At 38.0% G+C, this 19,057-nt stretch overlaps 1 protein-coding gene across 5 annotated transcripts in view; it reads right to left on the bottom strand.

Annotated features, from left to right (window-relative positions):
• GALNT18 (polypeptide N-acetylgalactosaminyltransferase 18) overlaps nt 1-19,057 on the bottom strand; it is a 336,920-nt gene that overhangs the window by 86,519 nt on the left and 231,344 nt on the right. For 3 of the 5 annotated variants that reach the window (XM_054827877.1, XM_054827878.1, XM_054827879.1), the window contains 3 exons: nt 12,790-12,880; nt 10,285-10,426; nt 8,930-9,014 (listed from right to left, as the gene is read on the bottom strand). The exons of the other annotated variants lie outside the window; for them this stretch is intronic. In XM_054827877.1, the coding sequence (XP_054683852.1) occupies nt 8,930-9,014; nt 10,285-10,426; nt 12,790-12,880 (318 nt within the window). The remainder of the gene's footprint in view (nt 1-8,929; nt 9,015-10,284; nt 10,427-12,789; nt 12,881-19,057) is intronic. 5 annotated transcript variants of the gene reach the window in all.

Raw genomic sequence — 19,057 nt, 5'->3', positions numbered from 1 at the left:
GACTCTTACTCTACCAGACAACTCTCATACATCAGATGCAAAATGTTCTCTCCATATTCCAGGTCAGAAAGATTGATTTCTTGACTACCTGTGATCATGTTGTGTGTGACCTGCTATCTTCTCCTTTCAAAGATGGACTGCCACTTGCAGAAGAATTCAACTCACCACAGCAATAGCAATAGAGCACCCAGTACACCAAGGAGAAATACAGCCTATCTGGGCAGGAGGGCTTTTTTCCACAGATGGGATTAGTTCACAAAAAAAAGACTTGTTTTTACATCAGCAGAGCTCCATTCACACAAGTTGTTTCTGTCAACAGGCAGAAGAAAAAAACCTCAAATTATACCAATATGACCAATTTTTGTTCATTAGTCTAATGGCTAATATGTTTCTGGCAATGCAAACAAGAATAGATCAGATAATACCAGTTGCAAGTAAAAATTTTACAGGGTGAAATACTGATATCACTGAAGTCAACGAGCACTTTTCAGAAAAAACTCTTACATGTCCAGGTCCTGAATGCAACATAACGTGTGACAGGAAGTGCAAGTTAGAATTAGCCCTTGTGAAAGCCAGCTCTCACATGCCCTCGTATTATACTGGATAGTCTTGAAAAATTCTGCCAAACACAATGTATTACATTGCACATCCATCAGAGTCTGCTAACCTAGCATAAAAAGAAGGAGCAGGACTGATCCCATCACCTAACAAGCAAGCAAAGAAGAGCCTTCAGTGTGCACTTCCACTACAATCCTAGGAGGAATGTCACCCCATAGACCACTTCCAAGTTTACTTGGGACAATCTCGTAGGTATCTACTGTGCTATTTCAGTCATGAGGTTTAATTCACATCATTTGAATAACCTGGACATTACATCCTTTTCGAAACTTACTAAAAAAAAAGGACAAAATCCAAGTAGTTCTTACTCCTGTAAAGCACCCATTCAAATCAGAAATAATTTGGCTTGAATACCACAAGAGCTGCAGGATTTGTTTCTATCTAAAGATAGAAACGGTTTTTTTCTGAAGAACCCACTATGTACATTTTCAAATTAAAGCAACAAATTCTGGTTTGCTTCTTCCACAGCATTTTGATTATTCCTTAGGAGTAACACAGCGCTAGGACCATGCCATTTGGTAGCTGTGGAAAACCTCTAAATCCAGCATACACGATCTCCAAGTAAAGGACTGCTTATTATAATAGTGTATCATCTACTGCTTCCCAAAAATCCCAAACCCCAAGTATTAACAGAACACAACAGCATACAATTTGTACCTTTAGATGAAATATATCAGCATGGAACAAATTATTCCAAGCGTTTCATCAGCTATTATAGAAAATTTCTCTGTAGGCATCTAATCACAATATCTCCATTAGTTTTAAATAAATGTTTCACTTTTAATTCTTATATTACAGTTGTTGTTTATGCCCTGCCTTTTTGCATCACAAACACATGAAGGACACTAGCAGCAACCCTTATGTTTTCCAAAAAAAGTGAGGCACTAAAAATAACCCAGGCAGTAACTTGAAACTGAAATTTATCATACCTTTTCAATTCACAATACAGAAACAGTATTGTTACTAGCATCCTACTGCAGTCAGGGAAAGATCTGGTTAAATCCTGCTTAATTGGCAGTTTGTTATTTTAAAACTAAAGTATGTTAATCTGGCTATTGATATGCTTCCCAGCAGGGTGGAAGCCTTGCTTGTTGAAAACACACACATAGAGGAACACACACCAGCCTTGCCTTTCCTGCTCCCCAGAAACAACTGGCAGTAGTGTCAGTATTTTTTGACATTACAAGCAGTAAAAGCATCTTTTCGCTGTGCTGAGATACAACAGAATTCCACCAACTCCAGCACTCCCCCCTGGAAATACACCTGCGTGAGCAGCTGGAGGCTCAGGTGAGTGGGCTGCTCCAGGCTTCTGCTTTACACTGAAGATGGCTGGAACTACCAGGGAAGGCCAGTACCTGCTCCAGACTACAGGAAGCAGGCTGGGCTACCAGTTCAAGTTCTTGTCAGCAAAAGCAGAGCTAGTTGGTGCTGGCTGAGAAACCCACGAGGGCTCTGCTGCCTGGGATTCAGCAGGCAGCAGTCCTCTTTCCGAACTGGTCACGCATCAATATCCGACACTGCTGAGCGCAGCAGCTCGTGAGATGCTAAGGATAACGGTCACAGAAAATGGACTGAGATCAAAAGCACAAACTGGGCACTGAAATGACTTAGATCTTGGGAGATCCCACTAAAGAAAATTTCCATAGGTGAAGGCAATGCCTAAATTTAACAAAAATGTTTAAATAGCTTCTTTTTTTTTTTTTTTGAGTATTAGGAAAACAAGAATCCAGAAGAAGATATATTACGACAGGTTTGTTTGATGTTTGTATTCCAGTAAAGATTACATTAATTTTAGTTTGTTTCCTTTCTCATTATTTTTTATCATTTAATTTAAGGTCTTTACTTCAAAATTTACCTTCTAAAGCAACACTTTAAAACCTACGGTCAAAGCAGAGAGGCCCTCAGGACCCATCAGCCACTGCCCAGTAAGTACAACTCAGGATGTGCCAAATTTACTGTTCACGTGGGAAACTACACACACAGGCATTTGTATCCAGGCCTTTCCCCCCATCACATTTTTCAGATAGCTTCATTTTCTCAATAAATGCAGTAAATTTTAAACATCTTCATGAAGCGCTCCCAGCATAATTTTTACTGACATTATTATTTCTTATACACATTATATTTCTGAATTGTGACATTTATATAAGATATTGCTTGGGAATTTTAAGGTCTTTTCCAGGAGATCTTTTTATGAAGCGCTGTTAGCACTAAGTACTGTCTGTATCTCACTTAGCTAGTCGTGATGTGGTCTGTAGCACCGTAAACCTACCAGACTCCATTTATTATAGAGATTCAAAGGCTTGAAACTATCACCTCCTAACCAATTCTTCCAGTATACCATTTGACCTTTCATTGTGAATAATGATTTTGCACAGATACAGGCTAATTTCCTTGGAATGGATTTTGATTTGCAATGATTTGCAATTTGATTTGCAGTATATCCACATTTTTCAGAATAGTTACTGTCTGACTTCTCAGATTTAAACCTTTTAGCATCTTCAAAAGAATACTTCTTGCACAGCTAAATTTCATAATGAAATTCCATGATTAAATTCTCTCCAACTATGAGCATTAAATTTCTACCTTGTCTGCATATTGCAATATGTTGTATTGAAGACCACTTGACAACTTCAGACCGGGTAATGATCTCATTTTCCTATATGGCATTCATCTTAGTTAACCTTAGAGGGTTACTATACAGGTATATTCTTACTATTATGTCGCAGGAGGAGTTTGCTCCAGAAGGTAATAAACTAAGAGTTATAATTAATATCCAAATCTTTAAAATCCTGAGCAGCATTTATTCAACAGAAATTTTGGTGATCCTTCCAAAGCTCAAAAAGCCTCAGACATGGGTGTCTCAGAAAGCTGAATAGCAAAAAGCTCCTTGAGGCATGTGACTCTTCCATCTTCAAGGGCTTCACATCACCCCCCTTTCTAAATCTGCTCTGATCTGAGAAGTCACAAATGTGTAAACTGTACTCTACATAGCAAACATGGCCATGCTACCTATGCTGGAAAGAGTTAAGTGGCCTAAACAAACTGCAAGTAAACATAAAACTTTTGTGATGCTTTGTGAGTCAGACTATAAAATATATATGCATGTCACACAGGCAACCAGCCTAATGCATTTTCCCAGGTTCTCACTTTCTGTTACCAACACTGGAGATTACAATTATAGCCACCGTACCACACTGGAAGAAGGCAAGATAGATCAAAACAACATGGACATTTTGGACTCTGCCTTGATTCCAAGACCATCACCTCATCCATGACATGAACGAGCAGGTTACATTTCATCTGACCAAACCAAAGGAGATGCTGCCTTGACGTTCACTGCCTTACTAACACTGGCTAACTGCTACTTCAGTCTATAAAGCAGCAAAAAAAGTCTTTATAACAACACATCTGCTTTCCAAAGTCAGGGCACAATTACACCTAATTTTTCACCATGCAAATCTTTGCCTTTGGATAGCAAAGTGGCCCAGCTTTATACAGTCCCTGACCACTTGCATTCTGCACAATATTTCCACCGAAGAAGTTTATACATTCCTCAGAAGAGCTATTTGCAAAGCTGTTATCAAAGGAACTGGCAGGGTTTGCTACCAGAGCTATGTTTGCAGCTCACATGAAGAACCTGAACCACAGGCTGCGATTCCAACTGGAGAACTCAGACCAGGAAAATAAGTAACCTCAGTAAATGCCATAAACATAGGAAGACAAAATGCTTGAAGAAGTCAACAAAAAGTGGTCACAGTTCAAATATTACAAACCGGAAACTAGTCAATGTTCCTGTCTTTCACCACAGACAAATCAGGGTGATTAAAACATCTCTTTGAAAAACATGGCAGATGGTTTTTTTTTCTGTTAGACCATCCAGAAGAACAAAAACCTCAAACCTACTCCACAGCAAAAGCAAATAACCTTCTGAAACACAAGACCATCAAATGACAAGAAGTTACTCTCAGTCTTTTTGCTAAACTGCATGTGAAAACTTATGTCAGAGTTTCTTTTTATTTGCTATGTGAACGAATCTTCTCTGTAGCTGAAAAGTAAACACTGTGGGTGTTAATTGGAAGCATTTGTGAAAACTAATTAAAATTGCTGTGCTGCAATCATGCTTCAGAAGGTTTTTTGTATCAAATCCTAATAAAGATTTGTCTGTCTTGTACATGCTTTGTTTAATCCCTTCAGGTAGATAAACAAAGAACATATCAGTGGTATTTTAACAAAGAGAGCGAATCGCAATTCTCTTCTAATCAAAGGACTTTCTTTACAGTTAAATCTAAAGCCATTAATTAGAGACCTTTGTACAAGTTATGCCCAGATACACACAACTCTTAAAGGGATGTCAAGATAAGCATTGGGAAAGCATAGTCCTGGGGAAGACAGTCAGGCAACACCACTTTTGGAAAGGTATCAGTGCACACCAGAAGCCACACAAGTAGGTTGGTTACAGTTTGGAAATGAGCTGTTGCTGCCTTGTGATCAGCCACCTTAAACACAGCTGGCAAGTTCTGAAATACTCCACTGACAAACTTTTGTTCCCCATCTCAAAACAAAACTGTTTTGTGTATCCTTCCAATACCAACCCACTGCTTCCATGTGACCATTCCCTAATGAACCAGTCTTCCCTGCCCCTTTGCTCTCATCAAGACTATCCTTCCCTAATGATGTGAAATGGACCTGATATTTATTATATATTAGCACTCACAAAATTACTTGAAATTAGCTGGCATCAAACACATGTAAAATTTATGACAAGTTGGATGAGCTATGTCTCTGTTTCCTCTTGTCTGTATCCACACGTAACATCTATACTTATTAAACAATGCCTTATTTTTCTCCACCTTTCTGCTACTTCGGTTTTGGAACTCATTGATGCCTTTGGTTTGATTTACACTGTACTGAACAAAATCAGCAGCAGCACCAGGGCATACCTCTTAGGTTCTTCACTATTCTCTTCACTAAAATCCAGTCATTTCTTTCTCTTCATAAACACTTTGTATTTCGGTACTACATGACTAATCACCATTAAAACCTCTCTGTTCAAAAGCCTAAAATATCCACTAGCATAGTATTAAGTATACATGATTGGGATTTATCTATCAGCAAGTAAAGACTCTGTCTTATAAGGACAGGGCACCACAGCATCCAAGGACACAGCTATACTGTACAGTTCAGAGCACACGCCAGCCACCTGAGCTAGCACTAATGAATTGCTCTGTCTGCGTACGGAGCACTGGGCAGATGTACCGCCTCCAGGTCTGGGAGCAGCTTGGCCGATTTACTTGCAAGACTGAGCCTACAGTACAGGATTGGGAGGAGATTTTGTAGATGTTTAATGTTTAAGGTGGCAATGACAGAGAAATGGTCTTTCCAGTATGAGAGAGCAGTAACATTTGTAATAGCAGTAGTTCAGAGGGAATTCCACTCTACAGGTTTTGACTACATTTCCCTTGGGAGATTGTACTCCAGTCGGACGTGTACTAGAGCTCTGGCAGAGCGCTCTGCAATGCCAAAGGAAAGGACCTGTCAGCTACGGTCTCCTGCCTGGAATGCCAAACAAATATTTAGCTATCCTGGACACAGGCCATGCAGCACACCTTGCAGATAAAGGCTGAGACCTGAGATCCACTTCAAATTCTTAAAAGAAGCTCACGCAGAGCATGGGATGGGCTGCTACGTACAATATAACATAGCTCTGTGGCTGAAGAAAACGTACTGCAGTGCTCTGAATTAGCGGCAGCTCCCTTAGACGTCACCCTGCCTATCTCACACTACAGCTGTCTAGGCAAGGAGTGACAGTGTTCATGCCAGTGGCTGGGCAGACCCTTCAGGCTGACTTTACTTACCCAGACCCTGAGGCATGGTATAAACCCACTTGAGCTGGTTCATACACAGCTATCTCGGGTTCATTTCCTTGACAAGTGCAGTATCATTTTAATTTTTCACATCAATATGCCATTCTTAAAATACTACTAACTGTTTTTTTTGAATCTGTATTTTTAATAACAACAACATGACATTTCAGTCATATGAGACATTACTCTGAAGCTCTATCCTTTTAATTGTTGAAGGTAAGGCACTTTTACAACTCCTTAGCATCTGGCTATCAGAAGTAATTCTGTGAATCAAGATGACAAGAGCAGCTTTGGTGAGAACTATCCAGAATCTAAATTAAGCAAATACAGCCAGTGAGGCTCAGCTGGGCTCCTAGATCAAAAGAGGTTATGTCCACATGCAAAAATGCTATCAAATTTTTTTTATGTTTTAACTTTGTATTTCTGGCTTACATTTCCAGTCACTTTAAATCTTTTTTACTAGTGTTACAGAGATATTACTGATGTTGGAAGTTTTGAAAACCTAACTGGACATGGTCTTGGGCAATTTGCTCTACCTGACCCAGCAGCTATGAGCAGAAGGGTGGGACAAAATGACCTTCAGAGGTCGCTTCGTACCTCAGCCATCCTGTGACTCTGTGATACAGTTCACATCTGCCTTGGAGAGAATGCATTAATTTCTTTTCATGCGCACCTATCTTCTGATAAAATAAACAAGCAACCATAGAACAAATGACAACATTGAGCAGATGGTCTGAGGGCAATACAGGAATGGGGATGCACATGATTTACCCCTGGAACACTTCTGTGAGCTAGCAACATCCAGTCATAATGTCAAATCTGATTTTAATAATATATTTTCAATTTCATAGACAAAGTAAAACCTTGCCAAGAAACTAAGTACATGTTTCTGAAGCTGTAGGGTCAAGGTTTTAGAAACAGATATCTGAAGCTTGACTCCTAAGCCCAAGTTTAGGTGACTGAATAGAAGTTTTCTGATTTTCATAGATCTGCACAGAGACTAAACACCACAGCATTCAGCTGAATGAGTAAGTTCACCAGTAGTGAGATAATGGGAAAGAGTCTGTTTCACTAACGCATATGCAACTCTGCCTATCAGTGACTAAGTAAAATTATAAACCCCTTCCACTTTAAAGCTATATACATCAGTTAATAAGTACAAATCACGCTGAAGTTGTTCTGTGTCACAAGTCTTCCAACAGCAACAGTTTGCTAAAGAAATTGAGCTTTGCAATTACTTGTTTGCAGATGGTAAATGAGAATGCATTAATGCAAAGGAATGTGATGGTGTTATGCACCATAAGGCTGTTAGACAAAGAACAAGCTGTGAACTTCTTTACATATATTCTCCATATACAATTCCAATGGATTGCTGAGCCTGATTGTTTTTCTTTCATATACAGTGATCTCTGTTTAAAAGCATGTCTCAGAAAAATTAGTAGTATAGACACAGTCAATGTTTATCAATTATTTTTAATATTACAACATGAGAGATACTAAAGATATCTCTAGTTCTGCCTACTGGCACAGGAACATTCACAGCACTGTTAAGGGCTTTCAGAGGATCTAATTCTTCCATATTTGTCTAAGTATCACAAAATTTTGAGGTCAGAAATTATTTATAGTAGAATAAAAATAAATCTACCAAATACAGAGAGAGCTTTCTTCTACTGGTTGCATCTTTTCCACCTTCCCTTCAACAGGAAGAACAATTTCTGAGATATTTTTATGATGGTCAGAAACTATAAAAGGCTTCTTAGAATATGAAATCCCTGCCCTGAAAATCCACATGCTGACTAATCACTGAGTGTTTATAAAGTACACCTTAGAGCTCTTCCATTTAAAGACCAAAAATAGTTTGAAGAGTAGAGAAACAAAGACTGCAGCACTGAATGGACTTTGAGAGATCGTCTGGTCCTTCTTGCCCCAACACAGAGGGAACTATGTTTCAATTAATCCTGACAGAAGCTTGCCTCATCTCTTTTTAGGTTTACTCAGCAAATATTGTCCCATGCTGTTTATAGATGGATGAAATCAAGCACACAGTAAAGACAAATATATTAACAGTACACATTAGTTTGTTCTCTGGCACAGTTACAGATTACAATACTCCAAACCTACGGTGATTAAATCTAGATCTTTGCATTTGAAACCATAGAAATAACTTGCTTCAGACTAACTACTTACAAGAACCATGAGCCATAAAACAAAAGAACTTCAACGAAAGGTCTAAAACTCTTTCTGCAACTCTCCACTGACAAGAATATTTTTTCCTCATAAATCTGAAGACCAAGAGGAACTCTTAAGTAAGAAGCCCTTTTGAACATTCATAAATATTAACATATTTCAGATAGAAAATTCATTGTATCAACTTTGCTTTTAGGGTTGGTATTTGAGGATCACCCTTCAATGAGGGAAACAGAATGACAGATAGCAGTATCTACCATCGCCAAGCTGGAAGATCTTTTTTGAACGGAATTTCACTGGAAAACACAGTATCCTCCTACGAGCAATAGTCACACCAGCAGCCTGTGGGGAGATGATAGCTTTAACAATTTGGCAAGACGGATAGCTGGCTCTAAACACTACACAGTCATCAGTAACATTTAAAAAACAGCTCTTACACAGAACACAGAAAAACTGTCCAAATTTGCTCACTGCCAAATCACTTGAACACAACCAAAAAAAAAAAAAATCAAGGAACTAGTTTGAGAAAAAACATTTCAAATACTAAACTGCAGGAGAAATACAGGGAAGGTAGGAAGGTATGAAGATATAAAGCTATCAATTTCAATAAAAGGAGAAAAAAAAAATCTTTTAAGACTTAAAAGTTAAACCAGAAAAAAAATCAAATACATCAAATCTCACCAGAGATAAACGATTCAGGGAAAGGTATTTTACAGCCCATAAAAAAAAAAATATATCTACTAAAATCAGCTGACTAAGAATGAAACTGATCATTGTCTCAGAAAAAAAAGTCTACAGCTGTTTTGTGATTTGCATGGATTCCCTTTCAGATAAAAAATAATTTGGTTATTTCAATTATTCTCAATTATGTTAAAAGGAATGGGGTGACAAGAATCTGTAGCTTGTCTAATAAATATTCCAGGCAGTTGTCACAGTACTTACAATCCCATGTATTTATTTTTTTTTTACATCTATACCAAACCTGTGGTAAACAGGCACTGTGTTTAGGGAAGCCAAGACATTGATGGTCCTATTCATGACTTACAGTACCATATGATGTGAATACTTTCATTGAATGTAATGGCGTTAAGGAGGATGGGATCCATTATAAGTCTAACTACTAAATAGCACCTTAACCAAGGAGTATGTCACTGTTTCCATGTGATATCTCACAAAATAATATAAATCATGCAACTGAATCTATTATAAATATACACAACTGGCTGTGAGCAATTAGCTAGGCTTTACGATTGGGCGGACACAGTGTTCAGTCCCTAACAAACAAAACAGGACAGTTAAAAGGGTTAGATACTTTTCAAAAGGGGAATAAATTTTAAGTGAGATTGTCTTGAGCAGACTTGTTCCCATTTTTGCACCTGTGCCAGGAATAGCAAATGAGTTTACTCACAGATGCCAAATAAACACATTGAGGAGCCTGGAATCTGACTCCAGGGACAGACCTGAGCAAGCAGTGTAATTCCTTAAGGCTTCATCAGAGGAACTGTGATTTGGCATGCACTGGAGAGACATTTATTTCCTAGGCAGAAAAGAGGGAATATCCTGCACGGCCACAACAGCTGTCATCACTCCTCCCTGCCCTGAGAACGCTCACCTTTCCAAGCAGTGTGCGCAGAGTAGATCCATCCCCTAGCACTCCTGGTTCTCCTGCTCTGGAGGTATGTCCTGCATACTCCTCTGCACTTAATTTACTCACTAGGCAGTTCACCCACAGAAACAACATCAAATTTTGTCTCCTGGGGGAGATGAACAGTTGGAATCAGAAGTATATTAAAGTATGTGTTGCAGAATATTTACAGAGAAATCTGACTAAATTTTTCCGGGAGAATACCAGACAGAGCATAGGTGGTGCCTCATACTACCAAAGAAACACAAAACTATTAGGCAGCTATGCAAGTACTCTCAGGATTAATGTACAGTACCTATAGTGGGATTTTTAGAAATTAAGAAGTGCCAGGTCAAGAATCTATTCAACACTCCCTTCAAAACTGGCTATTTATTCAATGTAATTTGTGTACTTTTCAGCTGTCACTAGCCAAGTGCCTTTTGGGATGCTACTGTGCCCTTGGCCTGAAGCTTATGTCAACAAGGGTTCTGCTGTTAATAGGATAATGCAGGCAGAGTTTACCCCTCAATTTCAATAATATCTTTAAGCAAATTACCTAAAACTCGCAAAGATTGCCCTTCCGTTTCTAAAAGAATCCTTTTAAAAATAGGAACATATTTATTTTATACTTACTGATGTTTTTATGGGCCTTTTTTAGTTAGGAAACTAATGAAGAGACAACATTACACAGGTAACTACATGATACTGAAAGTGGTATCAAAACTTTAAAATATAATACAAAAGCAGAGAAAACACTTTTCCTCTATCACAGCCAGTTATTTACATCACAGGAATTTCTACTGTAATGGGTACCTATGGCATAGACAGAAATGCAGTTTTCACACTGATAGGAACCTTTAAAAATTACTAGAATCAGAAATCCACTTAGTTCAACTGGAGATGGGTAGGTAGGGGAAGTTAAGCCAGAAGAAAACATGGCTCTGATAACCAAAGTAACCTGCTGCAATTAAAAGTTTTTGAATGTGGACTGAAATTTATCTGAAATAAAATCCATCTCCAGTGTACAGATTTGCTAACTCAGGTTATATCTGGTATAAATTCAGTGATTGTTGTTCTGGATTAAATGAATCACTCTCATTACTGCTCTAATAAAAAGAGCAAAGTCAGCCAGAGTAGTATTGTAGCAGAGCATAGTCCATTCAGAGAGCTTTGCATTTTTCAAGAAAATACCCTGTATGAACTCTAAACCAAGGGGTGTATATAACACTGTGTAGCACCATAAAAATTAATGCAATTTGTGGAATATGTTTTGTCATATGTGAGGACTAAGTCTCAGTACATAAGATCCTATGTGAGAGAGATAAATCACACACTGCTGTTTTTCATGTTACTTTGATAACTTTGATAATCCAGTCCCAGGATGTCAAATGACCGATTGAACATGACATCATCTTTTACAGTTCTACTAAATAATTCTTCTACTTTCTTTCTTCCTGACCTAAAGTTGATTGAGCTATTGTGCAGTAATCCACAGTTGATTAAACTCAGTTTGATATATTCTGATGCAACAGGCATATTTTTCTAGGCCACATTCATTATAAGGAAAGCTGATTAGAGCCCGTTATTCCATTTTACTGTAACTAAGTCATGTGTCTCAGTGTTCCTAGTTTAGGGCCATAAAATGAAGGTTAGTTTAACAGACCATTTCATTAAATCACCTCCCTTGAGGTTCTTCTTTTTAGATATTTTAAAACACTGCTGACTTCCCAATTTTTGTGCCTTATTAAAAGAGTGCTGAAAAGAACAGCTATTGGACATGGCTAACCTATGCTGAGCATGCAGTCAGAATTACATATCTCTGAAAGTGACTGAAGTTTTGTGTTCATCTTCCTGGTAGTCTCTGTAGGCCAGTCCCTCAGACTGGAGCTCTTGATAGTTACCTAACAACACTGAAGGACTGGATTTCCTTCATTTTGTGGTAACACTCTCTAGACTAGTTGTACGACTTTATGGATAATATTTTTCTATGTCACAAGAAAGAACCAACATCACAGTGTAGAATGCAACCTATTAATGAAAAAGGAAGTCCTAGGAGACAGTCAACACCTTTCAAGATCAGCCCTTAAACAAAACCCAAAAGCTTTAGACATTTGGCAAAGGTGTAGTACTGACATAAGTAAAGGGTAAAAAAGCTCTTCCTGTAGAAAAAAAAAAGGTAAAACAAACCCCAAAACTTTTTAAGTAAGGGAATACCCGCTTTTTTCCCTTTCCATTTTAAAGAATAATTTTCAAATTAGAGTTTTCATGTCTCTAATCTTGTTCTTTAGATTTGATATCATGCCTAGTTTAATCTCAGCATCATTTTCAGAAAGGCAGCACACCACAACTCAAAAAGAGCTGTTTGTGATGGAAGCTTGAACACTACAATTATTGTACCATTCTCATCTCAGGGACTATGAATGTACATCTGCAAAACCAACAGAAAATCCAATTCTACTGTGTGCAATAAAATGGTAATTTTGACTGCCTTACAGTGGATTTACTGATCTGTCTTCTGCTGAAGTGTTCACGTCTGCACGATGCCTGAAGCTTTGTAGAGTATTCCAGGCTGGTTTAGGACCATCTAAGAGAGAAACACAGAGTACTTCACACGCTCATGTATTTTCAAGGATTTGAAGTACCAGTATTTCCTGCCAACAAACTTTCCAGAGCTCCTACTAGGGCATAGAGTAATAGAGCCACTTATTCAGATTTCATACATAACGTCGAGAGAAGAGCAGATCAGTGAAAATTTAGTCAGAGTTGCATAAAATCCTACTACATTTCAGGGTCAATTGAATATCAGGCAACCTGTAAAGTACTGCTATATCACTGTATAACAACCAATCTTTTCAGGTTTGTAGGATAAACTAAAATACAAATTGTCTTATTTCATCTGACATGCTTCTCTTCCTATGATCTACATGATCATTCTCCTGGAATGCCATCTATGTCCACATGTGATGATGCTCTTTTTACCAAGCCATTGAGGTTTCCTGTAACTTCATTGTCTTCTGCTGCTGTTCTCTTCTGCAAGACATAATTGCTGAAGTGAACAGACAGACTAGATGAAAATTTCAAAAATCAGCCTCTACTTACTTCAGATAGGTCTAGCACTGTGCAGATCTAGACAAAAAAAAGAAGAAAAAAAAAAGCGCAAAATAACTTTGACAGTGTTTTTCTTGTCCTTACATAGTCTTTGGCCTCCCCAGGAGAAGGAAATTCTGGCCAAGGCTTTGTTTCTTAGTCATAAGATCTCCCTTTCTTTTCTACAGCCTTTTTTCTTGGCTGTACTACAGCTAAATCACTCCCCTCTGATATGAAAGCATGTTGCATTGCTTCTGCCTACAGTCGTCTTCCTTGTCTCTCTCTCTCTCCAGTTTGCTGGAGTTGCTGGTAAACAACAGCTATGTATTCCTAACCTCTCTGCTCAATTTCTGGTGAAAAAGCTCTCCTCAAATCTTTCTTCTCAGATTGGACTAATGCTCTAAGTTGAGCTGCCATAAGATTTATTCCTAGCTGAATGGGAACCTTCAGCATCTAGCAGTTCTCCAGCTTCCCACATCTTTGAGACAGTGTTCCCAGAAATGACAATCTGACGGTCTCAGCAAGAATCCATCTTGGACACAAGGCATTTCAGAGGTGGTCATGGTTCATCCTCATTCAGTTCTTGCCCTTCCATGCAACGCTGTGTTGTGCAGCACAAATAGCATTAATAAAAATTAATGCTATTTAATAAATTAATAGTACTAAATCTATAATAATTAAAAATTAATAAAAATTAATGCTATTTGTGGAATATGTTTTGTCTTACATCAGGGTTAGTCTCAGTACATAAGATCCCGCACGTGAGATATAAAACATACGCACAGTCACACAACTTTTGCCACAGTATTCCTTAAATTTTATCTATTTGTATGTGTGGGAAATGGGTAAAGCGAAGAAACATCCCTTTTGAAACTGAGAGATATGTGATGAGCGAACACAAAACCAGACCCAGTGCTACACAGTTTCAATTGCATGTTCAAAACTGATTGTCAAAGGCACAAAGAAATTTCAAGGGCAGAAATATCACTAAAAAATAATCCTAAGCATCTCATATAAGAGGCAGGCTACAGGGAAATGTTTTAAACTTGTACAGTAATAATAATACTACAAGGAAGACATAGTCACTTATTTGACATGGGGATGTAAGTACCTTTTTCAGGTACTGACACTGCACTTGCTCATGGTAATAAAGAATAGAAATCATTGTTTATTTGCTGGCACAGGAGCTGTCAACTTGTTTGTTTGCTGGCAAATTAGTTGTCAACTTGTTTTCCATTTTAGAAGACCTTGTTCTCTTTCCACTTTGTGTACACGAGCAAGGATTGAGATTAAGGGCAACAGGTCAGGAGGAAAAATCATTCCATAGCATGTAAAACTGATAACCATGTATTTAGCCATAGCAGTATCTTCAGGCTTCCTAAAACTTCACCATAATTTGATTAGCTATACAGTATTTTTTTTTCAGCTTCATAAAGCATTAATGCTGTTTGCATCTCATTTTCTTGGTTTGAGTTTTTGTTTTGTTGGGGATTTTTTACTTTTTCTTTCTACTGTATGCAAATCTGCTAGTATTTGTACTGCTTGAAAAGACTGCCTCAAATAGAAGATGGCAGCTTTTGAAACATTAAACAATGATTAGAGAGGCATTGGGCCAAAGGAGTGTGTCAGTTAGGAGCAAAGGAACAATGCAGCAGACGACAGTAAGCTATCTTGAGAGAACTGAGAGCACTTAGCAATTCCATCAAGATTTTCTCTGCTGCCAAATGAAAACAACGATTCATGCTGCCATATTATTTAGCGTTCATCATGATTCTAAATCATTTATTGGAGAGTTTACACTGTAGTGCAGACAAACCCTGTTAAATTTAATGAAAGGCAAATTGTCCTTTGAGCTGGCATCAAAAACACCTGTGAGAAAGCTTTGGAGCATCTACCATTTCTCTCAGATTACACTTGAAGGGAAACTAATATTAAAAAAAAAAAAAAATCATGGGTTTATTTGCAAATTCCATTGTGAAATGCCATAGCAATGTGGCATGGGGCTAATGGGAAATACAGCTCCACGCAGGTCCCCCAGTCAGAAGTCTTCACCTATCAGGCTGCCAGAAGAGCAAGATTTGCCCTGTCCTGTATGAAGTAGGTTGCAGAACTTAGTCAAAAAAACTAACAGACTTCTAGACATTTGTGAAGATCATAAAGAACATGAAGTGTGAGTTTTTAGTATATAACCTGTATCTCCTTCCATATGGACTCGCACTTATGTTTCTCTCTACCCAGACTCTCAGAACAGATTTCCAGTAAGTGGTGTTAACAAGGACTCTGGTTATGGAGGCCCAAGAAAAACAAAACATCTTTCCCAAATAAACTGGGTGAGGACAAACAAGCAGAAATTTTCACTCCCTCACAGCCTAACCTCTAAGTCTTCATTTTTCCCATGTTAAATCCATCATTGTAAATAGAAATTTTAGCTTTTATGTCTAGTTTCATCACAGTTTCCATGAAGTTTTAAATAGAGCTTCGCAAAGCTCCCCAGGCTGCTACTTGAAGCATACTACTTAAAATATGTTACTTTTCCAGTGCAAAGGAAAGAATACCATTGGAATAACGGCCTCACAAATAACTAACAGCGAACAAGTGAAGTCAAGTAATCGAAAACTTAATCATCCAATATACTTGGATAACACATAAATTAAATGCCAAGCATACCTACAGAAAAAGTATGCCAAAAGTCAACATGAATTGATTTATTTATTCACAACAAGAATTCAAATATCCTTTGATAAAAGGTTCTGTACTTGAACTTTAGACTTATGGTAAGTTCCACAATGTCTTTAAAACATCTAGCAGTGCCTTTGTGTATGTCTGAAATTTATTCATATATTTTTGCTAACTGATTTTTATCATTTGGTGATATACTCAAACACCCTTAAATACTTCCTTAAACAAGTCTCTTATCATGTCTTGGATCCTTCAGCATATCAAGAATTTTCAGGTTCTGTCACAAAGAAGCTGAAGTGTTTGAAATTATCAGTTCTGGCAGGAAGTTTCACCCTCAGTTTAAGTTAAGAAATCAGCATTAATTTTATTCATTTTTCTTTTTAAGAAAATTATGCTTGGGTTAGGAAGAAAAGGTACATTTTAATAAAGTTCATTTAAAAGGCAATTTGTATTTCTTACTTTACACAGGACACACTTTTTTTAACTCCTTTGCCTAACACTACAGAGTATTTTCTCCAGTCCCTGTCAAACTCTTGCAATTGTAAGTACCATTCTCTTGATAAGGGAAGAGAAAGAAATCCTTTAAAAAGTCATTCAGGCTCTTAACAGTTTACATTACTAGAACATCTCAAATACAAATTCTACTGGATGCAAGGAGATCTCTGGATACTTTACATTACAGGAAAAGATGTCAAAAGGAAATAATATGATCAAACCAGAGTTACCTTACTGATATCAACAGATATCAGCACTTCTCTCACAAGTTCTACATGACTGTTTGTCACTGCACTGAATCTATACATACATCTGCTACTTAAATATACTGAGATGTGTTTGAGAATGTTATCAATGGAAACCGTTCAAGCATTCTTGAAGGTAAATAATCCCACAAACGTGAGAGGGAAAAAATGGGAAAAAAAATCAGAAGTGTTTTTAATCAAGCAATTTCTCAGAGCTCTCTAGTAATTAATTTTAAGGCTAAAATCACAGTGATTGTACTGAGAAGTGGACCAAGGCAGCATTCATATGTTGGCATTCTCAGAGTCAGGATGTTGCCAGCCCATAGCACTTCCAAGGCACATGGGGTGAACTCCTCATTGCTAACAGAGGATCTTAAAACTAACCTGTTCTTACTGAATTTCACTGCAGTCTAACACTGTGGGCCACATATGGTTTCTGAATCATACTTGACACAGGTGATGATATTTCCTAAAAGTTAGCCCAAATCATTCTTCCAAAAGATTCCAAAGTGCCAATGTGCATCGTGAAACTTCAGCTTTATTGTCTGTATTGGGCTCTGACACGATCAGTAACCTAAGAGCACATATGACTGTGCTCACACTAAGGATTGTGTCATTTGAGGACGGTAGAACAGATGCAGGGATGAAGAACAAGAAAATACTGTGCATTGCACTACTTGACATATACAGGGTACACAGCATACGTGAAACAGAAACACAGGGATGTGAAACTGATACGCTGGGATTCAAGCTAAACCAAAGCCACAATGAAAAAATGCCAGTATAGCTTTCAGTTTCATTTGCTATATGAAAAAAAGAGAAGATACAAGAAAGCTGTAAAACTGCAGCTGAAATCATCCCTGGATTTTCCTTCCTAGGTTCAGTTTTTCAGCATTTCCTATATTGTAGTTCAGATACTCCACTTCACCACCTTCCATTAGGATTAAATATGGCATGTAGATACTGCTCAGATGACACTTAAATTAGTTCCTCCCATGCTGAAATCAGATATATTATTATTGCAATCTTTAAGCTCAGTTTAATGGCAATGGACTTGTCTTATGAGGAAAAAAAAAATCATTATCTGGTGATAAGGTTTGGAGTTGCATAAAATAACTTTTTTTTCTATTCTGCTGTCTACATTAAACTGCAAGTATGGAAAAAGCTGGTTTTAGAAGTGGCTGCTCTGTTCTCTTGGACTTGCTATACTGAATCTGACATAGAAAAAGGTATTTGTTAGACTGCAAGCGTGTTAGGACTGAATGAGTTAAATTACCTCATGAATGGAATAAAAGCTAAGATGACCACATACTAACTTTCAGCAACTGCTGGCTAGGGAAGAATCAGTTCATAGTATTATATGAACATTTGAATCAAAAACTCTGATGTCAGGAGACAGCAATAAAAGCTCTGCTGCCCACTGATGACCCCTGATGTGAACAGAGGTTATGCTACCAGCTTGCACACACACTGAAATTTTGCTTTTCCAGCCATACAGACTGAACGATACTATATTGCAGATGATTAAAATAACTGGTTTTTTCATAGGCCACTTTGTCACTGCAAACACCTGCTAAGCATCCACTTCCACAAGGCAAATGGTCCAACAGAAGTGTGAGTTCTCTGGGATGCACTGGAAGAGCCACACTTACCTGCAGTGGTCCTGCAGCCCCACCTCATTCTCACAGCGCTGGAGCTTTCCTAACCTTCCAGAAAAGGAAGGCTAAGGACCTTCCACATCAGTTATAAAGAATGGAAAATGTGACAGTTCCCATTATAAAACAAAGCAAACTGCATGCTGGTTATTAAACAGCTTTCATACAACTATAATTACAATGCTAGAAAACACAGAATCTTGCCTCCAGCAAGGGATGCTATCCCTATCCCCACCCCCACGTGTGATTGACTGCCAGTCACATTTAAGTCTGATGCAGTATGGAGTTCACATATGGGAGAGTTAGAAACACTGATCTAAAAGAATACAACTATTACTTTTAAATGAAAGCAAAAGAAAATGGAAAAACATGTCTGAAAAGGAGGTGTCAGAAAGAAAAAGGAAAAAAGCGGGAGAATGATAAAAATATGCCACAAAGGAAGGAGCAGAATACTGCTTGGGGAAGGAGGAAGGGAGGGAGAGAGGGATGGATGGATGAGTCAGGCAGGAGTTTTTAATTAATGTGGCTAAAGGCAAGGGTGAGCTGAATGATGAGATGGAAAAAATGGAGGAGTGCAGTATGTAAGAAGGAGCAGCAAAT

The sequence above is a fragment of the Grus americana genome, chromosome 5 (assembly GCF_028858705.1).
Source record: "Grus americana isolate bGruAme1 chromosome 5, bGruAme1.mat, whole genome shotgun sequence".
NCBI classification, from domain to species: Eukaryota; Metazoa; Chordata; class Aves; order Gruiformes; family Gruidae; genus Grus; species Grus americana.
Note: the sequence above shows the minus strand (reverse complement) of the source record. Positions and strands in the feature narration are given on the sequence as shown.